This window comes from Pan paniscus, chromosome 20 (assembly GCF_029289425.2).
Source record: "Pan paniscus chromosome 20, NHGRI_mPanPan1-v2.0_pri, whole genome shotgun sequence".
NCBI classification, from domain to species: domain Eukaryota; kingdom Metazoa; phylum Chordata; class Mammalia; order Primates; family Hominidae; genus Pan; species Pan paniscus.
Window position 1 is genome coordinate 53,074,772 of NC_073269.2, and position 27,880 is coordinate 53,102,651.

At 44.7% G+C, this 27,880-nt stretch overlaps 1 protein-coding gene across 1 annotated transcript in view; it reads left to right on the forward strand.

Moving 5' to 3' along the window:
* Positions 1-27,880, forward strand: part of ARHGAP35 (Rho GTPase activating protein 35) — a 145,199-nt gene that overhangs the window by 67,988 nt on the left and 49,331 nt on the right. Inside the window, exon 3 of the mRNA XM_034944866.3 lies at positions 9,623-9,767. Coding sequence (XP_034800757.3) covers positions 9,623-9,767 — 145 coding nt within the window. The remainder of the gene's footprint in view (positions 1-9,622; positions 9,768-27,880) is intronic.

Sequence of the window (27,880 nt, forward strand, 5' to 3'; positions counted from 1 at the left end):
ATACTTACTGTGTGCCAGGTACGTGTCAGGCATTTTCACATCAATTTTTTATTTATTCCTCCTCCCAGTCTTAATGAGGTGATGTTTTTCATCCTTGATTTTGAGTTGAGGTAACTAAGGCTCAGAGAGATTAAACCTTGCCCAAGTGAGTGTAGCCACTGAGTGGAAGAGCTGAGATTCTGAACCCTGGTGTTCTGACTTCCACTTCCTGTGGATTTTCATCATCCAGTCTGCAGAAAAGTTGCTAATATTCAACAGTCAGGTGCCTATATTTAGACCACTCAATCAGTCCAGTCGATTTGTTCATTCAAACAAAAGATCTTTGATTATCTGAAAAAATCCATTTCTCCTCACTGCCCCCCAGAACAGCACGGTGCTGTTTGTTTCTAGCTTCAGAGCCTAGTTGAGTAGAGGACAGAAAAGGCATGGAGACATTGAAATAGCAACTGGAACTTTGAGAAATTGTTTCTCACTGGTGTCACTCGATTCTCAGTTTATTTTAAGCCTGAAGAACTTCTGTAGTGTGTTTTTGGTGATAAAAATAGACTATCTTTAACTATCTGCCTTAGCTTACAGCACACCTGTTCTTAAAAAAAAAATTACGATAGGCAACCCAAGTCTGTTTTTAAAAGAACTGGGAATTGTGCTGATGCCTCACTGAGCCAACTTGGTCTCCTCCACCACCTGGTGATACTGAAATACCTTTGTAGGGACTCAAATTATTCCAGCTCTAGTCGGGAATCACCTTTGCTTATAAGGCAAAGGCCTTCCAAATGGATTTTCTACAGCATTTGAGAGAAGCAAGCAATAAAAACTGACCCATAGCGTTGGAAAGTCCAAATTCAGTGTGTGTTGAACTTCAGGCAAGTGTTCATGAAAATGTACCTGGAACTAGTGGGCCCTCCTCGCTGTTTGGCTCCAGATCACACTGGCCACGAGTTGTCTTCTCGGGGGGGTGGATCCGCGGTCACCAGACTTCATGCCTTAATAGAGCAAAAAGCTATGGTCTGCGCTGGGCGCGGTGGGTCACACCTGTAATCCCAGCACTTTGGGAGGCCGAGGCAGGCGCATCACTTGAGGTCAGGAGTTCGAGACCAGCCTGGCCAACATGGCGAAACCCCGTCTCTACAAAAAATACAAAAATTAGCCAGGTGTGGTGGTGGACGCCTATAATCCCAGCTACTCGGGAGGCTGAGGCAAGAGAATCTCTTGAACCCGGGAGGCAGATATTGCAGTGAGCCAGGATCATGCCACTGCACTCCAGCCTGGGCAACAGAGGGAGACGGTCTCAAAAAAAAAAAAGCTATGGTCTGGATTTAGTTAGGTCCTGCAATAGGATGACATGTCTCCGTTTCTTTCTCCATTATTTAAGAAGATTAGGGATGGCAGGAAGGCCAGGACTTTGTGGTCCTTCCTGTTCATCCGTAAATAAAGATGCTCCAAGATGGTGAGTGACTGAGTCATGGTATTAACTGCCAGCTTGAAGGAGACCATATCTAAGCATTTGTGCTTTAATAATAGATTTTGTCAGCAAGAATACATCTGCCTTCAGGTTTTCTTTTAAACTTGGGCATGGAATTTTTCAGAGCCCAGAAGGGGGAGCACCGGTTAACCAAGAATACATTTGGAGCATAAGCAAATAACTTAATTAAAAAGGTCCTTTTGGAACTCTTTTGGAAATAGAAGAGAATAATTGCCAATCAGAAAGGCACGATGTTGAATACTGAATGCAAGAAAGTGGTTTAGGGAACAGCTGTAGTAATGCCACTTATGGAATCTTTCCGATTTTCTAAGACTCTACCAGTTACAGTTAGTCCATAGGATGCCACCACACAACTTGGCAAGCCATGGGTGTGACCCTCTGGGGCTCTGTGTATTGATTTCACTCTCATCCTCATTCAGATGGCACTGTCCATGTTCCAGACTACATTCCGTATATGGTGTTACCTGTTACTCTTTTTTTTTTTTTTTTTTTTTTTTTTTACATAAAACATTAACGCCGGGCACAGTGGCTCACACCTGTAATCCCAGCACTTTGGGAGGCCGAGGTGGGCAGATCACTTGAGGTCGGGAGTTCAAGACCAGCCTGACAAACATGGAGAAACCCCCTCTTTACTAAAAGTACAAAATTAGCCGGGCTTGGTGGCACATATATGTTAATCCCAGCTACTCAGGAGGCTGAGGCAGAAGAATCACTTGAACCCAGGAGGTGGAGTTTGCAGTGAACCGAGATCGCACCATTGCACTCCAGCCTGGGCAACAAGAGCGAAACTCCATCTCAAAAATAAAAAAAAAATAAAAATAAAAAAAAGTTGGGGTCTCACTATGTTTCTAGGCTGGTCTCAAAACTCTTGGCCTTAAGCAGTCCTCCCATCTGGGCTTCCCAAAGTGTTGGGATTACAGGCATGAGTCACTGCACCTGGCTAGTGTTAACTGTTTTTTAAAAAGGCCAGACATGGTGGCTCACACTTGTAATCCCAATGCTTTGGGAGGCCGAGTTTGGCAGATTGCTTGAGCCCAGGAGTTTGAAACTAGCTTGGGCAACATGGCAAAACTCCGTCTCTACAAAATATTATCTGGGCGTGGTGGCACACACCTGTAGTCCCAGCTAGTTGGGAGGCTGAGATGGGAGAATCACCTGAGCCCAGGGAGGTCGAGGCTGCAGTGAGCCATGATTACACCATTGCACTCCAGCCTGGGCAACACAGTGAGACGCTGTCTCAAAAAACCAACTAGAAAACCCAGTTCCGATGCCTGGTTCCCCACCACCCCACCTGCTTCCAGTCCAATTAAATCAAAATCACTAGGGCTGGTGTCCAGGCACTTTGAAAAAAAAAAAAAAGACAAAAAAAGGCAGTGAATCCAACAGGCTGGGTTCCATTTTTTATTTCCTTTATTAGATGTGTTACCAAGCATTTAAAAGGTTTAAACGGCTATACTAGATGGTACAACTCTAGTGAACATATTTTCTGACTCTAAAATCTAGATAAGTAACTTTACATTTATAAGGTTGTTTATGGAGACCAAAAGAGAATATTTGAAGTTGACAGCGTAGGGTCAGTAAGTAGCCCTCCCTGCTGTTCCCACAGAAGATAGAATATTCTTACCTTTTTCCATTGTTGCATAGCTGGTACTTGCTCATGTGGTACCTAGATGAGCTTTGTTTATTGTGGATATGTCTTCTGTTACCAAATAGATTGGAAGTTCATTGAGGGCGGGAGACAACTTTGGTCCTAGTATTAGCTCTGCTGCCAGTTTGTTATGTGGCCTTGGGGTGATTCATAAATTCATTAAAAAAAACAAACCAAGACTCTTGCCTTCTAGGAACTTAGCCTAGTAGAATATTTGTTGTATGTGTACGTAAATAACTGTACCTCATTCAGTACCTACAGAGGGAATTAGGACTTCATCTGGCGGTTTTTAAAAGGCTTATGATATAGTACTGCCAAAGTATGAACAAGGCCTTCTGAGCCTCACCTCCTCACACACTAGTGTGAGCAGCACAGTGTAAGGAGAAATGAGAATCTCTACCACAGAGATAGTCTGCGTCTCAGCTAAATTTGAGAAAATAGAAAGGAACATTGGCCCAGTACATTATTGGAAACTGTTTTTGTTCAGCAAATATATTGAGTGCCCACTGCACGTCAGGCCCTGGAACCCAACCATCTTCCCAGCTGATAGAAGGCCCTTCTTTTGGCTCTTACCTATCCCTTGGCTTCCATTCTACTCTTTTTCTTGCCCCAGTGGACTTGGACAGGGTCTGTGGACTGGGCTTACAGCCGAGTGGGGAGCAGAGGCAGTGACAGATGCAGCTTCCTACTCTGCCACAGTCGGGAGTTTCCTCTTTATGCCCTGTGTCTGAAAAGCCGAGAGACCAGAGGTAGTTTCCAGGCACCATTTCTCCCCAGTGCACCACGGGCATAAACTATTATTTATAAACTTCGCCATGATTAATATCAAGACCAAAAATCAGGTGTGTTTTTAAGCAAACTATGAGGTACAAAGCAATGGACTATGTTGTTCATTTTTTAAAAATCAATCTAAAAGGCCAAGGTGAAGGTGTTTCAGGCTGGCCCAGTCCTTTGTGTATGGCAGTGGCATTTCTTCGTGGAGGAGATAGACCATGCAGGGGAAAGAGCATGGGGCTTTGGCGTTCAAAGATCACCGTACACTAAGTGCTGGCTGTGAATCTCCATGAGTCTCTGTTTTCTCAACTGTAAAATGGGTCTAAATAACCCTTACCTTGCAGAGTGGTCGTGAAGTTTTGAATAATTGTGCAGAGCAGCTACCACCATGCCCAGCCACTCCTAGGGAATCTCTATTCCATTTTTGACCCAGTTGGACTCTAAACTTAGAGGCGGCCGGGCACGGTGGCTCACACCTGTAATCCCAGCACTTTGGGAGGCCAAGGCAGGTGGATCACTGGAAGTCAGGAGTTCAAGAACAGCCTGGCCAACATGGTGAAATCCCATCTTTACTAAAAATACAAAAACTTGCTGGGCATGGTGGCTCATGCCTATAATCCCAGCTACTCAGGAGGCTGAGGCAGGAGAATGGCTTGAACTGAGGAGGCGGAGGTTGTAGTGAGCCAAGATTGCGCTACACTCCAGCTTGGGTGACAGAGTAAGACTCCATTTCAGTAAAAATAAATAAATAAACTTAGAGGCACACATGTGGAGATTGTTCTCAGGGATTGAATTCCTCTGGCTAGATGCTTTTTTCAGTTCAGCCTGCTAATAGGTAAGTGCCTCCGGAAGAAGATGGATGTTGGGTGTTGTTACTTTCTCCTTTTCAAGGACCTATTGCTGAAAGTGCACCCAATAACTCCCTGAAGAGTGACACACATCTGACTGGGGGCATGAGATATCTGGCAGGCCACTCAGGAGAATGGCATTTCCATGAGAAATATGCCCAGTAACCCTTCAGATGCCTGAAGTGTTGTTTCTATCAGCAGTCTGGCCCAGCTCTTGGCATGCACCCCAAACCCTGATTTTCTTACTAGGAAGGTTTAGAATTCATTTTGCAAGAGTTCCAATTTTGTGACACCCTAGAGAGCCTTCAGTTATCTCAAGGAGGTATTCTGAAATTCTGTAAACCAGAGTTTGTCTTAAAAAATAGGGAGTTGAGATTGAATCCACGTCACTCAGCAAGGAGGTGGGGTGATGCTACTGCAAAAGCTTACCCTCCACATCCACTGTTGTAAATGGAAGGATTGAACTAAATCTTGGGCTCTTTGAGGTGAAAGAGATAGGAGCAGTTGTCTCAGTTAGCCTTCCGTCTCTCTTATCGCTCCCAATGTGACCCTTTGGAGCCATGTAAAAGAAGCCTGCTCTATAGTCAATAGGTAGCTCTATAGCTATTTGAAAATAGCTATCAGAGTGCCCCATTATTCTCTTTGCCAATTTAAAGTTCCCTGGTATTTTATATGAGTGGATCTTTATTACCTTTAGAAACCTTTGGAAGTCCTCCAGATAATCAGTGATCAGTGTGCCTTCTTTTTTTTTTTTTTTTTTTTTTTCGAGACAGGGTCTCCTGCTATCACCCAGGCTGGAGTGCAGTGGCACAATTTTGACTCACTGCAGCCTTCAGCTCCCCAGCTCAAGCAATCCTCCCACTGCAGCCTCTCGAGTTGCTGGGACTACAGGCATGCATCACCACACCCAGATAATTTTTTTGTAATATTTTTTGTAGAGATGGGGTTTCACCACGTTGGCCAGGCTGGTCTCAAACTCTGGCCTCAAGTGATCCGCCAGCCTCAGCCTCCCAAAGTGCTGGAATTACAGGCATGAGCCACCAAGCCCAGCTAGTGTGCTTTTATTCACTTACTCAGTCATCCATTTATTTATTCTCTCCATCTCAAGAATTTTCACTAGATTATAAGCTGTGGTGGTTAAAAGCACAGGTTTCGCAGTCATACAGACCTGACTTTGTCAAGTTACTTTTTCTAGGAGTTGGCCTCTATCAAATGGAGTTTTTAATACCCACACCCACAAATATTTTGAATCTGGAGTGCTTGTAAAGAATTTATGCTGGCTGGGTGCGGTGGCTCATGCCTGTAATCCCAGCACTTTGGGAGTCCGAGGCAGGAGGGTCCCTTGAGCCCAGGAAGCTGTGGTTGTAGGGAGCTACGACTGCGCCACTGCACCGCAGTCTGGATGACAGAGCAAGACCCTATCTAAAAAAGAACTTATGCTAGGTTCTGGTACACAGAAACTACTCAATTGATGAAGGCTAAATTTCCTGGCTAAGTTAGATTGTTAGAACACACCAGCATCATCTTGTTCCTAGTATTAAGAGGGTGGGGGAATGTAAGATTGAAATTTGTTGTCTGTTTCCTAGAACCATGGTTAGAAGGAGGCTTTAAGGTGATTAGGAATAGCTTCTTTGCAGCTTCCATTTCTGTTCCTTCACAGCGGTTTATTTGGAAGCCTGTTTTATTGAACAGTGCTGTTAGTTTCGACAGGCATATTCTGTAGGATTTGAGATTGTTAAAAACTTCAATGATAGAAGATGGATGAATGTGATTTAAGTACAGATGCTCTTTGGTTATTCAGATTGTATAGCTAACCTTTTAAACTCCAAATGTAAAACTTTTCGACTTTTAACCTTTTAAACTTTAAATAAAAAAAAATAGGAAACATTTTAAGTGGGGAGAGCATTGTTTGAATCATTGTTATCTGGTTGCAACAATGTGTGAAACAGAGGCACTCAGCCCCTCTTCCCCACCCCGCCCCTCCTCCCGGAGACACAGTCTTGCTCTGTCGCCCAGGCTGGAGTGCAATGGCACAATCTCGGCTCACTGCAACCTCTACCTCCTGGGTTCAAGTGATTCTCCCACCTCAGCCTCCTGAGTAGCTGGGATTACAGGCACTTGCCATCATGCCCGGCTAATTTTTGTATTTTTGTAGAGACAGGGTTTCACCATGTTGGCCAGGCTGGTCTCGAACTCCTGATCTCAGGTGATCCGCCCGCCTCGCCGTCCCAAAGTGCTGGGATTACAGGCGTGAGCCACCATACCCGGCCAGCCCTCTTATTTATTATTTTGAGACGGGGTCTCACTTTGTCACCCAGGCTGGAGTGCAGTGGCACGATCTCAGCTCACTACAGCCTCGACCTCCTGGGCTCAGGCGATCCTCCCACCTCAGCTTCCCAGGTAGCTGGGACTATAGGTGTGCGCTACCATGCCCAGCTAATTGTTTTTGTATTTTTTGTAGAGATGGGGTTTCACCATGTTGCCCAGGCTGGTCTTGAACTCCTGAGCTCAAGCAATTTGCCCACCTCAGCCTCCCATAGTGCTAGAATTACAGGCATTAGCCACCATGCCCAGCCTTAAATTCTTTATGTTATACTTCATATAAGTAGAAGATGCTAGAGACACAGTATAGACTCGTTAAATTATTTCCTGTAAATGTATATCATACATCGTTAATTGGCATTTCCTTACTTCTTTGGTAAAAAAAGTCTGAAGTCAGAGCCTGTTTGCTTCAGTCTATAAGGGGAGCAAGCAGCAGCCATTCCCCCGAACCTAGGAGGCTATGCCACTACTTTATGAGGAGCAGGTATCTCACAGTGAGTGGGGACAGGCTTTATGGAGTGCATGGTTCTTCCCTGAGACCCCAGAATCCATTCACATTATAGCATTCTCCATATTGAGTCAGGTAGCAGGCTGAATGAAGATTGGATTCTCATTGCCTTTGGTTTGTCATTTGAAGTAATCTCACCCAGCAGCCCAGAAATGGAATGATCTTGCTCTTTCCTTGTGTACATTATATTCTGATCTGTTCTTTTTTTTTCTTGCTATTTGTTTGCACAGGAAGTTCTCAACGAATCTCAGACTAAACAGGAAGTGATTTTTTTCTTATATAAAGGGGTACTGGTAGGAACGAAGATGGGCAGGAGAAGGAGAGGGAATAGGTGGCCTGTGGCCTGGCGGTTCGTTGTTTCCTTCCGTGGATTTTATGTAAAATCCCTAAATACTTTAGGTTGATGGGCTGTGCACATTTCTGAGTAAATCTGCTTTTCTAAATTGGTTTCATCAACTGGAAAATGAAACTGGATTGCTGGAGATACACCTGGGTCTAATTTACCTTGATCCTATTTGGTTACTTTTCTTTTTTAGTAGATATTTTAACAAAAGGCCAAAATTTCAAGTGTATTTCTTTGGCTTTAGGAAATTTATCATTTGTTTAGAGTAATTTTTTCTCCATTTAAGGTTCAAAATAAAAAGATTGAATACTTTTGAGGCAGAGTATCTCAGTATTAATCATGTTAATGAGCATAGGCTTTGGAGACAAACCTTCCTGGATTTGAATCCAAGCAGTCACTTAGTAGTTGTGTCATTTAGGCATGTGAGAGATTTTTTCCTTGGTAAGATTGAGTGTCATCAGGTTTAAAAGAAATAATATTTGGCAGGCTGGGCAACATAGTGAGACCCTCATCTCTACAGAAAATTTAAAAATTAGCCTGGTTACATGCCTGTGGTCCCAGCCTTGGGATGCTGAGGTAGGAAGATCGCTTGAGCCCAGGAGGTCCAGGCTGCAGTGAGCTGTGGTTGTGCCACTGTACTCCAGCCTGAGCAACACAGGGAGACCCTGTCTGAAAATTATAATAATAATAATAATATTTGGAACTTAGTCTGTGCATAGTAAGTTCTCAAGTGGTTGCTGTTGCTGCTGCTACTGCTGCTGCTAGTACTTCTTGAAGAAGGTGACTAGGGAAAAATAGACAAAAAAAATACTTTATTTGTCTTGTTTGATTAGTCGACTTTACCTTTTCCTAATGTGGATGCAACTGAGAATTAACCCCAAGCTAATGTATCAAAGGACATTCTCATTTGGGTCTATCAGCCCTAGCAGAATGCCTGCTCTCTTTTCTAGAAAGAGGAAATAATCTGTTTTCCATTTCATTTTTTTTAAAGATTTTAGCTATCTTTGAGTATGTAACATCTATTATCCTTGTAGGGTGTTTGGAAAACTTCCTGTTTACTCCAGTGCATCCCTGGTAGAGGATGTAGATAATCATCGTATTGTTATTTTATTACATAAACATGGACTGCTTCTTATAAACATCTTTGTTCTAATAATGTGGTCTCATACTCAAGGTGTGACTTTCTGGCATCCTGTGTGGTATTCAGAGGCCAGAAGATAGAAAATTAAAAGTAGTGAGATGAGCCAAGCGAATCTTTTTAATCCTTCTTGAAATCTTTTTTTTTTTTTTTTTTTTGAGTCTTACTCTGTCATCCAGGCTGGAATACAGTGGCGCAATCTCGGCTCACCTCAATCTCCACCTCCTGGGTTCAAGCAATTCTCCTGCCTCAGCCTCCCAAGTAGCTGGGATTACAGGCGCCCACCACTACGCCTGGCTAACTTTTGTGTTTTTAGTAGAGACACGGTTTCACCATGTTGGCCAAGCTGGTCTCAAACTCCTGACCTGAGGTGATCCACCTGCCTCGGCCTCCCAAAGTGCTGGGAATACAGGCATGAGTCACCGCATCCAGCCACTTCTTGACATTCTTTCTAGCAGTTTTTATACCACTGCTTCCCTTCTGGAAGCCTTACTGATGTTTAAGTTACATGTTGATACTCACTTTGTTTTTGTGCTTCCCTTTCTCTTTCCTGGACAGAAACCAAAGCCCAAACCCCGGCCATCCATCACAAAGGCAACCTGGGAGAGTAACTATTTTGGGGTGCCCTTAACAACTGTCGTGACTCCAGAGAAGCCGATCCCCATTTTTATTGAAAGATGTATTGAGTACATTGAAGCCACAGGTAAGAGTATTACCTCATAGCAGTTTATAACTTTCACTGTCTACAGGATGCTTACTGGAGGGTCAAGCCATCTGGAGATTCTGGAATCAGTTGTTGTTGATTGTGAGATGCTCTTGGAGAAGGAGCTGAGCAGTCCCGACAGCTGTCAGATGTGTGGATTCTCCATTTGTGTGCAGTTTTGAGGCTGTCGTTGGGCATTTATTAGGCCTTGGCCTACGAAGGAGCTGTTCTGTGCTCAAGATGGCAGCTGTGGCTGCTTGGGCGCTTTCTCTGTGCTACCTCACCCACCAGAGCATCAGCACTCTGTCAGTTGCCTGCCCGCCTGTGTTCCCTGCAGATCTGTGAACTCCTTGAGGGTTGTGCTATCATTGTGTCCTCAGTACTATAGTGGATACATAATACATTTTGGTTTAGTAAAATTAATACAGCCCTCAGCATTGTTCGGATGCCTGAGACCCATGTATTGATAGGATTTTTTTCTGAGGTAAGAAAATGATTAGGATGTTTGGGATATCTTCTGGTTATGCCGCTCCTCTGACAACTTGATGCTATCACAAAGGTAGACTGTCTTGGGAAATTTTTTTGCATTGTTCTTGAAATAATTAAGTTTTACTTGTGTTGAAACCATTTGCTTTATTCATTTGAGCTCTCATGTGTCCCTTTGGCCTTCCAGTTTCACTAAGGTGGGTTCTTGAGCATTCGGAGTTGGGCTCAGGAACACAGGCTTAAACTAATTTGAAACTAAGGTAGGGATTACAGCCTTCCAATCTGTTCTTTCTAACTCTGATATTATCTACAGTGGTATTAAGTATTGTGTGGTGTGGACAGCCTACTAGGCTCTGCTGATAATTTCAGCAGCATCGTGTGAAGCTGAGTGACAGTGTTCATATTTACTTAGGATGTTGTAAAGCAGGGAAGATGGCTTTATTTATTATTTTATTTTTATTTTTATTTTTATTTTTTGAAATAGAGTCTCACTCTGTTGCCCAGGCTGGAGTGCAGTGACACAATCTCAGCTCACTGCAACCTCCGCCTCCCAGGTTCAAGCGATTCTCCTGCTTCAGCCTCTGAGTAGCTGGGATTACAGGCGCCCGCCACGACGCCCAACTAATTTTTGTATTTTTAGTAGAGACGGGTTTTTGCCATGTTGGCCAGGCTGTTCTTGAACTCCTGACCTCAGGTGATCTGCCCGCCTTGGCCTCCCAAAGTGCTGGGATTACAGGTGTGAGTCACGGTGCCCAGCCAAAGATAGCATTTTTTTTTTTTTTTGAGATGGAGTCTCTCTCTGTTGCCAAGCTGGAGTGCAGTGGCATGATCTTGGCTCACTGCAACCTCTGCCTCCCAGGTTCAAGTGATTCTCCTGCCTCAGCCTCCTGAGTAGCTGGGATTACAGGTGCACACCACCATGCCCGGCTAATTTTTGTATTTTTAATAGAGATAGGGTTTCACCACATTGGTCAGGCTGTCTCAAACTCCTGACCTCGTGATCCGCCCACCTCAGCCTGCCAAAGTGCTGGGATTACAGGCATGAGCCACCGCGCCTGGCCTGAAGATAGTTTTTAAGTTGGAGCCCACCAAAGACTTTGTATTTATTTCCTAGGTTTTCTGTGGAAACCAGAGAAATAATTCACCCCAGGCTTGAATCTCAGTAATAAGCACTTGGCATAATCATTACAGATCTATAGCTTTGTTTAGTCCATTCTGTACCCAAAGCGGTTTCTCATTGTCCATCTTTTTTTTTTCCTGCTGTAGACACAGGGGTCTCACTTATTGCCCAGGCTAGTCTCACAATCCTAGCTTCAAATGATCCTCCTACCTTGGCCTCCTAAAGTCCTGGGATTACAGGAGTGAGCTACCATGCCTGGCTTCAGTGTCCATCTTTTTGACACTCGTTTTATATTAATTTCTTCCTTTATCTGTCTCTATAAAATGTTTGAAAGTTGCAGGTGTGATATGCACCTTTACATTTATTTATTTATTTATTTATTTATTTATTTATTTATTTATTATTTAATTTTTTTAGACGGAGTCTCACTCTGTCACCCAGGCTGGAGTGCAGTGGCACGATCTAGACTCACTGCAACCTCTGCCTCCTGGGTTCAAGCAATCCTCCCACCTCAGGCTCCTGAGTAGCTAGGATTACAGGCATGCACCACCACACCTGGCTAATTTTTTTTGTATTTTTAGTAGAGATGGAGTTTCACCATGTTGGCCAGGCTCGTCTCAAACTCCTGACCTCAAGCGATCCACCCGCCTTGGCCTCCCAAAGTGCTGGGATTACAGGCGTGAGCCACCATGCCCGGCCTGCACCTTTACTTTTAAATACTTCAGTGGGTATTTCCCAAAAACATTCTCTTATAGAACCACTGTGCATTTATCAAAATTAGGAAATCAACATTGATCTAGTACTAATCTGTCTGTAATCTAATCTATAGACATTCTCATTTCATCAGTTTTCCCACTACCTTCCTTTATAGCAACAGACAAAACACTGTTTTGGTCCAGGACCTTATCCTGGACCACACGTTACATTTAGTGGTCAAATCTGGCCCAGCACAGTGGCTCACGACTGTAGTCCCAGCACTTTGGGAGGCCGAGGCAGGCAGATCATGAGGTCAAGAGATCGAGACCATCCTGGCCAACATGGTGAAACCCCGTCTCTACTAAAAATACAAAAAATTAGGCCGGGGCGGTGGCTCACGCTTGTAATTCCAGTACTTTGAGAGGCTGAGGCGGAAGATCAGGAATTCGATACCAGCCTGACCAACATGGAGAAACCCAGTCTCTACTAAAAATACAAAATTAGCCAGGCTTGGTGGTGCATGCCTGTAATCCTAGCTAGTCGGGAGGCTGAAGCAGGAGAATCGCTTGAACCTGGGAGGCGGAGGTTGCGGTGAGCCAAGATCGCACCATTGCACTCTAGCCTGGCCAACAAGAGCGAAACTGTGTCTCAAAAAAAAAAAAATTAGCTGGGCATGGTGGCACGCACCTGTAGTCCCAGCTACTCGGGAAGCTGAGGCAGGAGAATCGTTTGAACCCAGAAGGCAGTGGTTGGAATGAGCCGAGATCACGCCACTGCACTCCAGCCTGGCGACAGAGCTAGACTCTGTCTCAAAAACCAAAAAACCAAAAAAATAAAATCACCAATCAGTTATTTTGTAGGGTGTTCCTCAGCTTAGCTTTGTTTTCCCTTTTTTTTTTTTTTTTAATTTTTTGTGTTTTTGGTAGAGATGGGGTTTCTGTGTTGCCCAGGCTGGTCTCAAACTCCTGAGCTCAAGCTATCCACACGCCTCGACCTCCCAAAGTGCTGGCATTACAGGCGTGAGCCGCTGTGCCCGGCCTTGGCTTTGTTTTCGTTTTTTGGATATTTCATCGTGATCAGGTTCTGGGTTTGCACTTCTGGCAGATACCACAGGGCAGCAATGCCTTTGCTCTGTCCCCTCCACTTCATCTCTGCTGCCCACCATCACCCACCTTCTCAGTCCAGTCTATGGGTATGACATTTTATCTGCTGAAAACCCATCCTTGCTTCTTTGTTGCCTACCAGATGCAGGTCGCACTCATAATCCTCCTTCCCGGACTCAGGAACAGCAAGACTGTTACTATGCCGTTGTCCCCTGCCCTCCTTCCCACCCTCCTTTTTTTTCCCTCTCCCACTCCCTTCTTTCACCCCTTTCTTTCTGTTTTATGCTGCTTCAAGTATTAATTTTAAAATTGTTCTACAAGAATGCGATTTATCAGAAGGATGTGAACCAAGCAGAATTTCTTAGTATTTCTTTGCCTTAGGGCATTCCCCTTGTGTGGTTTAAAATTTGTCCCCCATTCCTTTTTGCCTGTGGAACTTATCCTTATTCTTCAAGAGACTCCTACTCCTAATAGCACTTTGAATTTAACCTCCCTGGTAGTTCTTCTCAGCCACATTTCACCTTCCTGAAAACAGGATTCTCTGTTCTCCTTGTCTCCCTAGAGCCCGATACAGCATATACATTAATTGATTATTGTAAATTAGCCAGGCATGGTGGCACGCATCTGTGGTCCCAGCTACCCTGGAGGCCGAGGTGGGAGAATTGCTTGAGGCCAAAGGTTCAAGGCTGCAAGTGAGCTGTGATCATACCACTGCACTCCAGCCTGGGCAACAGAGCGAGACCCTGTCTCTTAAAAAACAAAAGAGAGAGAGAAAGAGACAGGGTCTCGCTCTGTTGCCCAGTCTGGAGTGCAGTGGTGCAGTCATAGCTCACTTGCAGCCTCACCTTTCTGGCCTCAAGCCTCTTGAGTAACTGGGACTACAGCCACGTGCCACCATGTCTGGCTAATTTTTGTATTTTTTGTGGAGACAAACTCTCACTATGTTGCCCAGGCAGGTCTCAAACACCTGGCCTTAAGCCATCCTCCCACCTTGGCCTCCCAAAGTGCTGGGATTATAAGCATGAGCCACTGCACCCAGCCAGAGACCCTGTCTCTTTAAAAAAAAAAGATAGATAGATTGAATGAGTGGTTTTCAATCTGGAACACCTTAATTCCATTTTCGTCTTTCTTCAAGAAAAAAAATGACCGTATATTTCCCCTTGTTGGCATTAGTTTGTACTTTTATGGAATTTCAGAAGAAAAATTAAACCTGGTATCTGTGACCTTAGTGTGCATTGGAGGGATGTCTTTGTGTACCCTTATTTCCTAAGAAAACTTTTTCTCCCTTTTATAAAATTAAAGCAAGTTCATTGTAGAAATTGGACAAATGGCAAGAACTGTGAAGAGGAACTCAAAGATTCGTGATCTGCTACTTAGTGAAAACCACCGTTAATGATTTGAGATGTTTCTTGTAGTCTTATTTCTCTGCATATACACATATATTTATTTTCACATAATTCAGAGTATGAGGTAAGCTAGCTTTCAACATTTTTTTAACATAGCCCTCTTAGATGAGGCAGAAGAGGCCGGGTGCAGTGGCTCACACCTGTAATCCCAGCACTTTGGGAGGCCGAGGTGGGTGATCACTTGATGTCAGGAGTTCCAGACCAGCCTGACCAACATGGCAAAACCCCATCCATCTCTACTAAAAATACAAAAATTAGCTGGGCTTGGTGGTACATGCCTGTAATCCCAGCTATTCGGGAGGCTGAGGTGGGAGAATTACTTGAACCCACGAGGCGGAGGTTGCAGTGAGCCGAGATCGCACCACTGCACTCCAGCCTGGGCGACAAAGTAAGACTCTGTCTCCAAATAAATAAATAAATAAAGCATGCATGCATGCCAGGCATAGTGGTGTGCACCTGTGATCCCAGCTATTTGGGAGGCTGAGGCAGGAGGATTGTTTGAGCCCAGGAGTTCCAAGGCTGCACTGAGCTCTGATCGCACCACTGCAATCCAGCCTGGGCAACGAGCAAGACCCTGTCTCAAAAAAAAAAAAAAAAAAAAAGGAAAAGAAAAAATTACCATTAATTCAGTAGTATCATTTTACATACAGTTCATTTTAAAATTTATTCATTTGACGTAAAACTATATGTTATAGCTGAGCTTTTTGTACTAGGATTCAATCAATAGTCACACTGCACTTGGCTTTGCCTCTTTAAGCCCTTGCCGTCCAGAACAGTCCTCTGGCTTGTTTTAATAATGTGATTTTTTTTTTTTTTTAAAGAGACACAGTCTCACTCTGTCACTGAGGCTGGAGTACAATGGTGCAGTCGTAGCTCACGGCAGCCTCTAACTCCTAGGCTCAAGTGATCCTTCCTCCTTTTCTTCCTGAGTGCTACAGGCATGCTCCACCACACTCAGCCAATGATGACCTTTTTTGAAAAGCCTAGTCAGTTGTCTTGCAGAATGTCCTCTTCATGTAATGTGCTCTTTGGACCTCTTCAGCATCCTCGGCTGCCTTCCAGGACCGAGTGTGGCCTCTGACTGAGCAGGGGGTTGAGCACCCTGCAGGTGGTGGACGCGGGACTGCTGCCTCCCTTTCTGGACAGGGCACACGTATGAATTGGGCTTACGGGCTCCATAGGGTTGTATTGAATAATTGAATGAATTGTGGGCTAGTGTTTTCCCCAACTTTGACTGACAGATAGTGGGCTTGCACTTTGCTTAGGGAAAGCTGGTGCTGCCACCTGCCCTCTCACCCCATCTCTCTCTCTTGCTCATGGTTGGAATGGCCATATGACCACACAGTTTCCATGTAGTATTCCAGGCAGGGGGTCCTAGCTGATTAGAGATGACATTCCCAATGAAACTTGTTTGCCAGGCCTGATCAAAGCAGTCCAAAGTCAGAAGTCTTTGTGTCCCTGTTTTTGTGTCCATTTCATGTACCTTGGCACTTTAAGGCTTGTCCTGGAAAATAAAACATTGCATCATCACTTGTGAAGGCAGAGCTTGGGAGTTTGCACTGCTAAGATGAGGATAGGAAAGAAATTTATGCCGCAGGGCCTTTGATGCTGCCCACTCACCTGTCTGCACAGCCAGAGCATGGCCAGCGGGAGTGGAGAAGATGAGCGAGACCAAAACCTTGCCGTGGGGAGGAGGGTGGCATAGCCATTGATAAATCGGGACTTGAACTATCCCATCACTCTAAAAATATTTTTTATCTGATTACAAAAGTAATAGATGGCCAGGCATGATGGCTCATGCCTGTAATCCCAGCACTTTGAGACAGCAAGGCAGGAGTAGCATTCAAGCCCATTAGTTTAAGACCAACCCTGGCAACATGGTAAAATCTTGTCTCTACCAAAAATACAAAAATTAGCCATACATGATGGTCCATGCCTGTAGTCCCAGCTACTCAGAGGCTGAGGTAGGAGGATCGCTTGAGCCCAGAAGGTTGAGGTTACAGTAAGCTGAGATCATGCCACTGCACTCCAGCATGGGCGACAGAGTAAGACCCTGTCTCAAAAAAAAAAAAAAAAAAAAAAGTAATATACTTGCTCACTGTAAAACAAATTAATCATTATAGATATGTAGGACAGAAAGTAAAAATTCTTTATAATCCCAGTCTCCAGAAGTCATCTCATTAATGTACAGATTATGCTTCCTGCTAATGCTAGTCCCCCAAAACATTGAAAAGTCTGAGTATGAGATCATCTCTGTGCTGTTCTGCAGCTCATTGTCTGTTTTAGCAGAACATGATATCTTGGGCGTCACTTCTGAATTCCACCTCCAGGCCAATTGGATTTTGGTTTTTGATGTGAGGAGAGGATGCAAGAGCTGGTATGAGAGGAGGGTCTCTGGAAGTGTGGGAAGAGAAGCCTTGTTTGCAGAGGTGGCACGTGGCAGTTTCCTGTGACTGGCATCTCCCAGCCCCTTAGTTTGTGAGTAAAGTGCCAAATCCTTCTAAACACAGATCACAAGAAAAAGGATCATCACTTTCTTACCTCAATTTACTGCTCCTGATGTTTATAAGCAGGGCGCTGTGTTGAGACTCCTCCCCGATATTTTCCCTTCTCAGGTTAGCTCCTACATTGTGAGGGAAATTGGTTCTGATTTGCACCTGTCTTCTTTCCTGAGCTTTCTGACCAGTTCATTTACCCTTGTTCATACTTCTGAAAATCAGAACATGGTCAAGAAATGACCAGAGAGTAGAACAGCTTTCAGATTGATCTGCAGATGCTTTTAGGCCAGCCCAGCCCCGGACACCCTCTGTGCTTGCTGTGCTAATAGGATATTCGACTTTCACTCTCTCAGCTCCGGTTACATGGAAAGGCTGGATGAGGGCATGTCACTGCCACAGCTGCTCTGGGACCGCCACTGAGAGTGGGAAGGAGGCGGGGTTGAGGGGGAGCTTAAGAGTCAGACTAACTTTCTATTTCTAGCTTGAATGCTTTTTTTCCTCCAGTTTTCATCTTTGTGGAAAATTGGTTGAGGCAATGGAGTCACTGCTCCCTTCTGCAGCAGTGTGGCTCCTAATGACAGAGAACATTGGCCAAGCTCATCTGAGCTCTCTGATGCACAGCAGGAAGTAGAATTATTCAATTCAGTGTACCTCTCTGGAATGGGGCAAGAGGTTACTTTTAGAGCTGGCTCACAATCCTCCTGAGAATAATTTCTCAGGGTAAAGTACACTCTTGATAGCTCATGATGGTCACAAGACTGAGGTTTTAAATCCTGGGTCTCAGGGCCAAATTTGAGTCAAGCCTTCCTAGGATTCAAGAAATCTGACAGCATAGGAACCCCCTGAGGCAGCTTCCAAGTGTCGTCACACCTGCCCACCTGGGACGGTCTCAGCGTTCTGGAGACAGAATCCTAGTGCCCCACTTGCCTTGGCTCTGCTGTGTGTGTTCCCCGGGTCCCCAGCCTCTCCTCAGCCTCACTTGCTATTTAACTAGAAATAGCATTCTCTACGCATGCTTTCTTTGAATAATATGTGAGGCCAGACTTCGTTCCCTGTTTCTGTGATTTTTAACCTCTGCTTTTGGCAGTGTGAGAGGAGGCATGGCAACAGTGAGGAAATGATTTCCCTGGCCCCAGTCCTTTCTTAATTGGTTTGCTTACTGAGATGACCAACCCTCCACATCTCTAGCCAGTGCTGTAGGGGCCGAGAAGAGGAATTGTGCCTAGGGAGAAGCAGTTTTACTGGGGCGGAAGGCACCCATCTTCTCTCTTGAATTATGATGTATTCAAACTATTCTGTATAAATAACTGCCAGGACACAGTTTTGTTAGTGCAGCTGACTTTCAGTTAGTCCCTCTGGAATGAAAAGCTGTCTGAAGTCAAGGAAGGCCTGGCAGGTGTTGAAAGTAATAATGCCCAAAGTGGTTTTCCCTCGCGTTCCCTCACCCCGCTTTCTGTTCCATACATGTTTCTTGAGCGTTGATATGGCCTAGGCCTGGCTCTGGGCACTCCGTCATATATGATCCCATAAGAGATGTTTTGCTCTAAGAACATGGGTGTGGTAGGAAGCTAGCCTTTGGGAGGGGTCAGGGTACATCTCAGTCCTCTGTCACTGTGGGGAGGACCTCAGTGTCAGTAAAGTTCAGGGTTAGTCTGGCTGGAAAAAAGGTGGCAGCATTGATATTCCCTTCCCTGTATATAAAACCTTGAGAGGAGTCCTGCATAAAATCCGGTGACAGAACCCAGGCTCTGCCTCTCGGGGCAGCACCTACCTGTCATAGTAATTTAGCTGAAGTTCACATTTGTTTTCTTTTTCTTATTTTTTACTTTTTTTCAGAAATGGGGTTACCCTGTCACCCAGGCTGCAGTGCAGTGGTGCAATCACAGCTCACTGCAGCCTCGAACTCCTGGGTTCAAGCGATCCTCCCGCCTCAGCCTCCCAAGTAGCTGGGACTACAGAAGTATGCCACCATGCCTGGCTTGGTTTTTTTGTTTTGTTTTGTTTTGTTTTTGTTTTTGTTGTGTGTGTGTGTGTGTTTGAGATGGGGTCTTGCTGTGTTGCCCAGGCTGGTCTCTAACTCCTGACCTCAAGCGATCCTCCCTTCTCAGCCTCTCTAGTCTCTGGGATTGCAGGCATGAGCTCCTAAGCCCAGCTTCACATTTATTTTCAAAAGCTCTTTGCTGGAGGGTCTGCAGAGCCCCACCTTGGGGTATCATTGCCTGCACTTAGGAGACTGTAATGTAAATGGTGCCTTCTTTATTTGCCTTCCAGGGGCACTTCCTTGATGGACACATAATCAGGTCAACTTTGACCTCTTGTCCCTGGTTGAGTGGGGAAATCCCAGAGAGAGGATCACGTGGTTGTAGGAAGACAAACTTCCAGATAACTCTTTAATAGCTTTAAGCTTAATTCACTTACCATCTTTTTTGTGGGGGTGGATGGCAGATCTTGTTCATTAAATGAGTATTTATTGACTTTATATTAATTAAGCACCTACTATATGCTAGGCACTGTTTTGAACTCAGATAGCCCCCATGTGTCTGGGCGTGGGGGAGATAGATATAATCACATGAATGCATAATTCTTCAGACAAGGAATGTTATTGGATTTTAAAATTATTGGGGAATAAAATAACACACAGGACCCAGTGTTGGTGAGGATATGGAGCAATTAAAATCCTCACATTGCCGAAGGGAGTATAAAAGGGCAGAGTCACTTTGGAAAACTCTTTGGCAGTTTATTAAAAAGTTAAATAGATCCTTTTATAGTTCATAAGTGTGATGATGGGGTGTACAGGGAAAAACTCCAACCCCATTTTTCCTCTAGCCTCGCACCACCACAACAATCACCAACACAGAAGACTTATGTGACCAAATGTGTGGGGTGCTTTCCCCACACACCAGGCACCAGACACCAGCTGGGTGTCCTCCGGTTCAATTCCAAAACCGTCTACCTAGAGATAGTGTCAGATCCTGCAGGTTGGGGGCTCAGCCCCCAAGACTGCTCTCCACATCCCCAGACACCAGTTGCAAGTGCAGGCCTCTGGAACTTCTGACTGACCGGCTTCAAGTTGGGGTTCCCATGACCCCCTCTTTGGGTTCAGTTAATTTCTGGAGCAGTTCACAGAACTTAGGGAAACACTTGCTTATATTTACTGGTTTATTATAAAGAATATTACATGGGATACAGATGAAGAGATGTGGGTAGGGCGAGGTACAGGGGAAGGTCATGCAGCTTCCATGCCCTCCCTGGGCACCAGGAACCTCCAGTGTTCAGTTATCTGGAAGCTCTCTGAACCCTGTCCTCTCGGGTTTTATGGAAGCTTTATGACATCAGCATTCCTTCCCCCAGGGTATAGGGTGGGACCCTCGCAGGGGAGGGTCTTAAGACTCACAGTTGGAAGGTGGGGGAAGATTAGAGTCCTGCCTTGTGGCAGGTGAAAGGAGGACAGGAGAGAGATTGTGTTTCCCGATACCTGCCCTTGGGGCCTAACACACCCAACATTATAACAAAAAACTATAGCAAGGGCTGTGGGAGTTAGGAAACAAGAACTGTAGACAAAAACCTATGTATCATATCACATTGGGTTTTCATGCTCATGTGTGAGAAGTGCCTCTTTCAAACCTTGTTCTGACACATTATCTTACATGCAAGGAAAAAAAGCTAAACATACACTTACCATCCCACTTCTAGGTATTTGCCCAAGAAAAATGAAAACATACGTTCACACTAAGACTTGTACTCAGCTGTTTCTAGCAGCTTTGTTCATGACAGCCCCAAACTAGGAGCCACCCAGATGTCCACCACCAGGTGAATAGACCAGTAGGTCCATCCATCTGATGGAATACTTCTCATTCATTGAAGGGAATAAGTACGCTGTGTGTAACAACAGTGGGATCTCAAAATTATGCTTCTGAGAGTGATGGAAGCCAGACACACAAGACCATGAACTGCGGTTCCCTTTCTAGAAAGTTCTGGAAAATGCACACTAACCTACTAATGTGAAGCCAACCAGTGGTGGCCTGGAAGCTGGGATGGCAAGAAGAATCAATTGCAAAGAGACAATAGAAAACTTTTGTGGGTGGTGGAAGTATTCCATATTTTAATTGTGATCGTTTCACTCATGTATTACATATTTCAAAATTATCGGGCCAGGCGCGGTGGCTCACGCCTGTAATCCCAAAACTTTGGGAGGCCAAAGCAGGTGGATCACAAGGTCAGGAGATCAAGACCATCCTGGCTAACACAGTGAAACCCTGTCCTTACTAAAAATACAAAAAATTAGCCAGGAGTGGTGGCGGGCACTTGTAGTCCCAGCTACTCGGGAGGCTGAGGTAGAAGAATGGCGTGAACCTGGGAGGCGGAGCTTGTAGCCAGCCAAGATCGTGCCACTGCACTCCAGCCTGGGCAACAGAGAAAGACTGCGTCTCAAAAAAAAAAAAAAAATTATCAGATGGTATACTTTAAATGGATACAGTTTACTGTATATAAATTATACCTCAATAAAGTTGATTTTTAAAAACAAAACAAAAAAGAAGTCATTGGGGAACAGTTTTGAAGAAACTTGCTGTTTATATAATTTCAAAATATCATCTAGCGCATTAACTACTAGTTACAAAGGGGGACCACACCTTTATAATGCAAAGATCTGGGTATTGCCACCTTACCAAAGTAGTTACACTCAGCATCTCTACTGGATGAACCCGACATTGTGTTGTGCCTCCTGGCCAAAAATATTTCACCTGAATTTTATCAGGGAGAAGCAATCAGACAAACCCAGAATATGATACATTTATAAAACAAGTGGCCTGAACTCAACAAAAAAGGGGTCTCATGTGACTTCTCCATTTGTACCGTGAACTCGTTTTCCACTAGCCTAGTCAGATGTGAAACCCATGAAACTTGGAGTCACAGCTGACACCCCACCTTTGCCAGGCAGGAGTAGCTGGCCAACCATAGGCAAGACGCCTAAACTTTCTAAGCCTCATTTTTCTGTTCCTTCAAATTGGGAATTAAAATAACAACTCTTTCAAAGGGAGTTTTTGACAATTAAATCCTGTTTGTAATGTTCTTGGAGTAGTGCCTGGCACATAGTGATCATTCGATCAACGTTAGCCATTATTTTGGCAGCTCCTGTCACTGACCTGCCGTGGTGTGGAAATCCCAATGGGACATTTCCCCAAAACAGTAATGGATGAGACTGGGCAGTGTCTGTAGGCAGTTTTTAAAACTTCTCCTTGAAGTATAACACACACTAAGAAAAGCACACCCATCTGGGCACTGGTTGCATAGGTCAGGAAAACAGAAGACGGCCACCCCCAAAGGCCCCTCGTCATTTCATCCCTCAACAAGGATAACCAGTATCCTGGCATCCAATGGTATGGAATACTTTTGCCTGCTTTTGTATTTTAAAAATGGAATCATACCAAATGCACATTTTTGTACCTGGCTTCTTTCACTTAACATTATGAGATTCAGCTACATGATTAAATCCGTAAATTCATCCATGGTTGTGTATGATTGTAAATGGTTCGTTCTCATTGCTATGTAGACTTTCATCATGTGAATATTCCACAATTTCTTTCTTTCTTCCACTTTTCCTGGACATTTGGGTACTTTCCAGTTTGGGGCAGTTATGAATAGTGCTGCTGTGAACATTCCTGTACGTGAATTTTGGTGTACATATGTGTGCACTTACATTGGTGTGTATACCTAGAAGGGAGGCAGTTTTGAATAATTCAGTTTAGCATGTTGGACACAATGATTTAAATGATGTCTCCAAGCACGTATCAGTCCCTGAAGGGGTAATAATCTCTGAGGCTGATGGCAGAGGCAGTCAGGGGATCTCTCTGTGTTACTGAGCTTGTGGTGGTGTGTTTTTGTATCTTCGGGGCTGAAGGAGTGATTCTGGCAGGGTGAGTGTGGGTTCCCCAAAGCTGTCACCACATTCTTGCCCCAGCTGGATCGTTGCCATCTACTGAGGCCTGGCTGGCCCTCCATTACCTCGCTGTGGCTCTCTCTGTGGTTTGCATTGAGTCTGTGGTTTGCACACATCTTGATGACGCCATGGTTTTTACCTGCCGGGCCATCATAGGACAGTGCTCTCTGATGAAATGCTGGCCATTTGTGGCACAGAGAAGTAGGTGTCAACAAGAACACCTAGCAGTGAGACAAGTCTTCACCAAGACTCCAAAATGAAAGGTTCAGCCTTGTGGGCAGTTTGTGAGGAGAGGAAAGGGAGCAAGTCAAGAAATGAGGCTCTTACCCCAGTCCCTTTACAGGGCGAATGTGGAGCCCGGCAGCTGTGGACCAGTTTGTCTCCATCATTTGCAGGTCAGAGGTTACCCTCAGCTCCTCAGCTGCAAATGGAAGCCCTCTATCAAACGGCCTTTGCCAGAATACTTAGGCTGTGACCTTCCCCCGATGCAGCTCATTTGCCTGGGTAAATGAGTAGAGTGCTTTCTGCGTGGCAGATTTAAATTTCACCACTAATTGATGCTAGCGTCTTCAGGGGAAAATGCTTGCCATTAGATCACAGGCCTTTGGGAGACAGCCTCACAACAAATACATCCAGGACAGGGGGCGGGGATGGGGAAAGTACAGAATGCAGCTGTACCGAAAGGAACTGTGGGACGTGCCCAGAGAAACCGAGTACTTTTGAGGCATGCCCTTGGGGACTGCGCATGTGCATGGTTGTGCCATGTGTGTTTTGATGGCCTTTTTTTTTCTTGCTAGTGTATAGTATGTACAGGACAAACTTGGAGCCAAACTGTCTGGAATCAAATCCCAGCTCTGCTGCTTACAAGCAAATATTTAACTTCTCCATTGTTAGTTTCCTTGACCATAAAATGGGGATAATGATGGTACTTTGAGTCATGAGATGATTCAGTATGTTAGAGACCTCATAACAGTACCTGGCAGGTTGTAAGTAGTCAATTTGCTACTGCTGTTGGTGTTATTATTGAAATGATCTAAGATGCATCTTCCACTCTAGGCAGGCCCCTGTGCTGGCCATCCCCTTCATTTGCCAAGTCCCCCATGCAGAGGCTCCTGGTCTTCAAGACCCAGTATGGGTGTCTCCCCAGGGAGAGTAGCCCACGTGACTTGTTCTCCCTTCTGCATTCCTCATGTCATAGCAAGGCGGGTCAGAGCATGGACTTTGGAATTGGTACAATTGGTTTAAAATCCCAACTGAAGGGGGATGGGGGATTAAGAGAGGATGCTTAAATGGATATAAAAATACAGTTAGAAGGAATAAGTTCTAGTGTTTGATAGCCCAGTAGGATGCCTATAGTTAACAGTAATTTATTGTATATTTCAAAATAGCTGCAAGATGTGAAATGTTGCCAACACAAAGAAACGATATATATTTGAGGTGATGGATATCCTAATCATCCTGATTTGATCATTACACATTGTATCCTTGTATCAAAATATCACATGTATCCTGTAAATAGGTATAATTATGTATCCATTTTTAAAAATACATTATTTTTAGAATAGAATATTAAAACTATGAATACTCAAAGTTCTGAATGATTGTGTCATTTATTACATTAATTGTGCTGTTCAATTTAAATTTATGATCCTCCAAATAAATTGTCAAAATGATTTGAAAGCAGGAACTATTATTTATCTTATGAAAAGTAAGCCCCATAACTAAAAAAGTTCCTGCAAAATAATCTGTAATTGTGTTTATATTACATGAATGATTCGCTGTTTCTCCAAAAGAGCATTTAAGAAGTCAGTAATTCTCAAATGTGCAAAGTATTTCCACGTGCTTAACAAGAAAACTATCTAAAACGAAACAAACAAAAATCCCAGCTCTGCCACTTACCTTGGCTAAACTCTTTCACATTGCTGAGCCTCTGTTCTTCCTCTGCAAAATGCAGCTAATAATAATGCCCACCTTATTAGGACTATGAGGGTTGTTTTTGTTTTGTTGTGTTGTGTTTTGTTTTGTTTGAGACAGGGTCTCCCTCTGTTGCCCAGGTTGGAGTGCAGTGGTGCGATCTCAGCTCGCAGCGTGCAGCCTCGACCTCCTGGGTCTCAGGTGATCCTCCTAATTCAGCCTCCAGAGTAGCTGGGACCACAGGTGTGTGCCACCACGCCCAGCAGTTTTTGTATTTTTTGTAGAGATGGGGATTCACCGTGTTGCCCAGGCTGGTCTTGAACTCATGGCCTTGAGTGATCTGCCCACCTTGAGTGATCCCAGAGTGCTGGGATTACAGGCATGAGCCACCATGCCTGGCCCTACATCACTCTTTAAGTGGTCCTTTGTGCATTTATTTCTCTGCCTGGCTCCAGAGAGCCGGAGGACTGTGAAGACACTCCTTTTTTCGCATATTCAGCAAGTATATATTGAGCATCTTATACTATGTGCCATGCACTGTTTAAGATGCTGGTGATACAGCATTGGACCAGACAGACAAAATCCTCACCCTCGTGTGGCATACGTTATAACCCGGGGGGAGACAGATAATAAGAAGTGAAATGTAAAGAACCTTAGTGATTAGTGTTCGGGAAGGAAAAAAATGAAGCAGGAAAGGTGGGGTATGAAATGTCCGGGGTGAACATTAACATTTTAGATAAGGAGGGCTGGGGAAGAGTGGCTTTTGAGAAGGTCCTGAAGGAAATGGGGGAGGGAACCATGCCATTTCCTGGGGAAGAACCTTTCAGACAGAGAGAACAGCAAGTGCAAACGTCCAGAGGCCAGGACATTCCTGGGAAAGAGCTTGGTTTTTACTCTGAGTGAGGTAAGAAGCCATTGAGGGGTTTGGAGTGGAGGGACAGGACTTGGCCTTTGCTTAATAAAATAACTGGCTGCTCTGTGGAGAACAGTCCTCGCCCTTGAGGACTTGTGTGTTCTTGTTCTAGCTGCCTTTCTGCAAATCTTTCTCCATTCTGCTATTCCTTTCTCTGGATGTATACCCAGTCCCCCATATTGCCGGCATGGGTTCAACCAAACCCCTCCTTCATACTTGAAAGGGTAGAGTAGCACACTCCAGTGTGGGGACAGCCCAGGTTGGAGCCCAGCTGGAAGAATTCAGCACAGTAAGCAGACGGGTCACTTCCCATCCAACCCTGTCTTTCCAAGCCCATCTTCCTTCACACTGGACTCCTTATCACCTTCACACGGTGTCGTGCCTCTGCGTCGTTGTTAAACACTGTTCCTGCTGCCTAATATGTTGTTTCCTCTCCCATCTAACACATTCCCATCCTTTCCGAAGCCTTCACACTCTAGACATGCCTCGATTATAGTACCTGTCCCCTTGTGTTAGGGATACTGTTTCTGTCTGTCACTCCTTAGAAGAAGACACAGGAGGGAGCTTGCTCTCCTCCCTCTGCCATGTGAGGACACGAGAAGGCAGCTGTCTGTATGTAAGCCAGCAGGAGGGCCCTGCCAGAAACCAAATAGGCTAGCCCCTCGATCTTGGACTTCCCAGCCCTCAGAACCATGAGAAAAAGAGAGCTATTGTTGAAGCCACCCAGTCTGTGGTATTTTGTTATGGCAGCCCAAGCAGCTAAGACAGATGGCAAGGTGACCGACTCAGGCATCAGAACACCTGAGAGCCTTAAGGCAGGGGCCCCTTCTTTCCTGATTCATGTGTCCCCATGGGACCTGGCTCTCCAGAGTCCTCCATCAGGGATCTTTGTGTCCACATGACCAGAACACAGCAATTGGGTCAGCAGAAATGGGAATTGAGGCAACTGAAAGTCAGAAGGGCTGAGACAGGTGGACGAAGACGTGGACAAATGCCACTTGAGAGCCATGGTCTGAAGAGATGAGCTCACGCCTTTGTGTAGTGCCCAGCTCCCAGGTGGTTTACTGTTTGAAATGTAAGCTGACTGGGTATCAGACAACTGAATCCCACTTTTTCAAACAAAGATGGTGCAAGGCCTTGTGATTTCACCCCAGTTTGCGTTCTTTCACTCTTGGCTGGCATCCTTTGGCTATTTAAATTCGTAGCCTCCCAACAGTTTTTAAAAAACGAACAAACTCACACAATTTATCTTTTCATGTAAGCTGCAATTTGGTTGAAACAAGACCTTTCTAGTACGTAGTCCAAAGCTCCTGATAATTGAAACTACAATCAGTGTTTCTGTTCTGTGATCTGTTTTTTGTTTTAAAAGCCACAACAGAAAACCTTTTCTTCTGTTACAGCTGTCAGGAGCCGTTTGGGCTTAATCAATAATGAGGTGTTTCACTTCCTGGGGCTGGGCTATCTGTGGAGAGCACTTACTTCTTCGTAACCCATGAAGCCAGTGAAGGACCCTGAATCTGGGTAAATTCAAAATTCTTCTGAGCCTTGGATAGTCTTAGGCATAGTTCTGGCAGGGTCTGACTTGAAAAAGTAGGTTGTGTATTTATTATTGTCGTTTCAATATCACTAACACTAGGTGAAGAAGAAGGCAAAAGACCCAGCCTGAGCAGAACTCAATGTAACAGTCCTTGATTCTAAGCCGCCCCTGTCCATGTGATACAACTCCTAGCGGGGGAGGGATAGTGGGGCATTATATTAAGTATAGGTATTAATGATAAGTTCATCTAGTTTGGAAAACTTTTAAATGGGCAGAGATGAACATAATCAGATGGCAAGGATGTGGTAGTAGCTGTTTGAATAACAATAATGATGAGGATAGCTAACATTGATAAGCATTATTTCATGTCACCCTCTCCGTGACAGACAGAGCCTGAGAGGAGTCGCCATTGCCCCCACACAGCCGGCCTTTCAGCAGCCTTCTTGGCAGCAGTTATGTCAGACCAACAGTATCTTCCTAATCTTAGCCTCACAAAATTCAT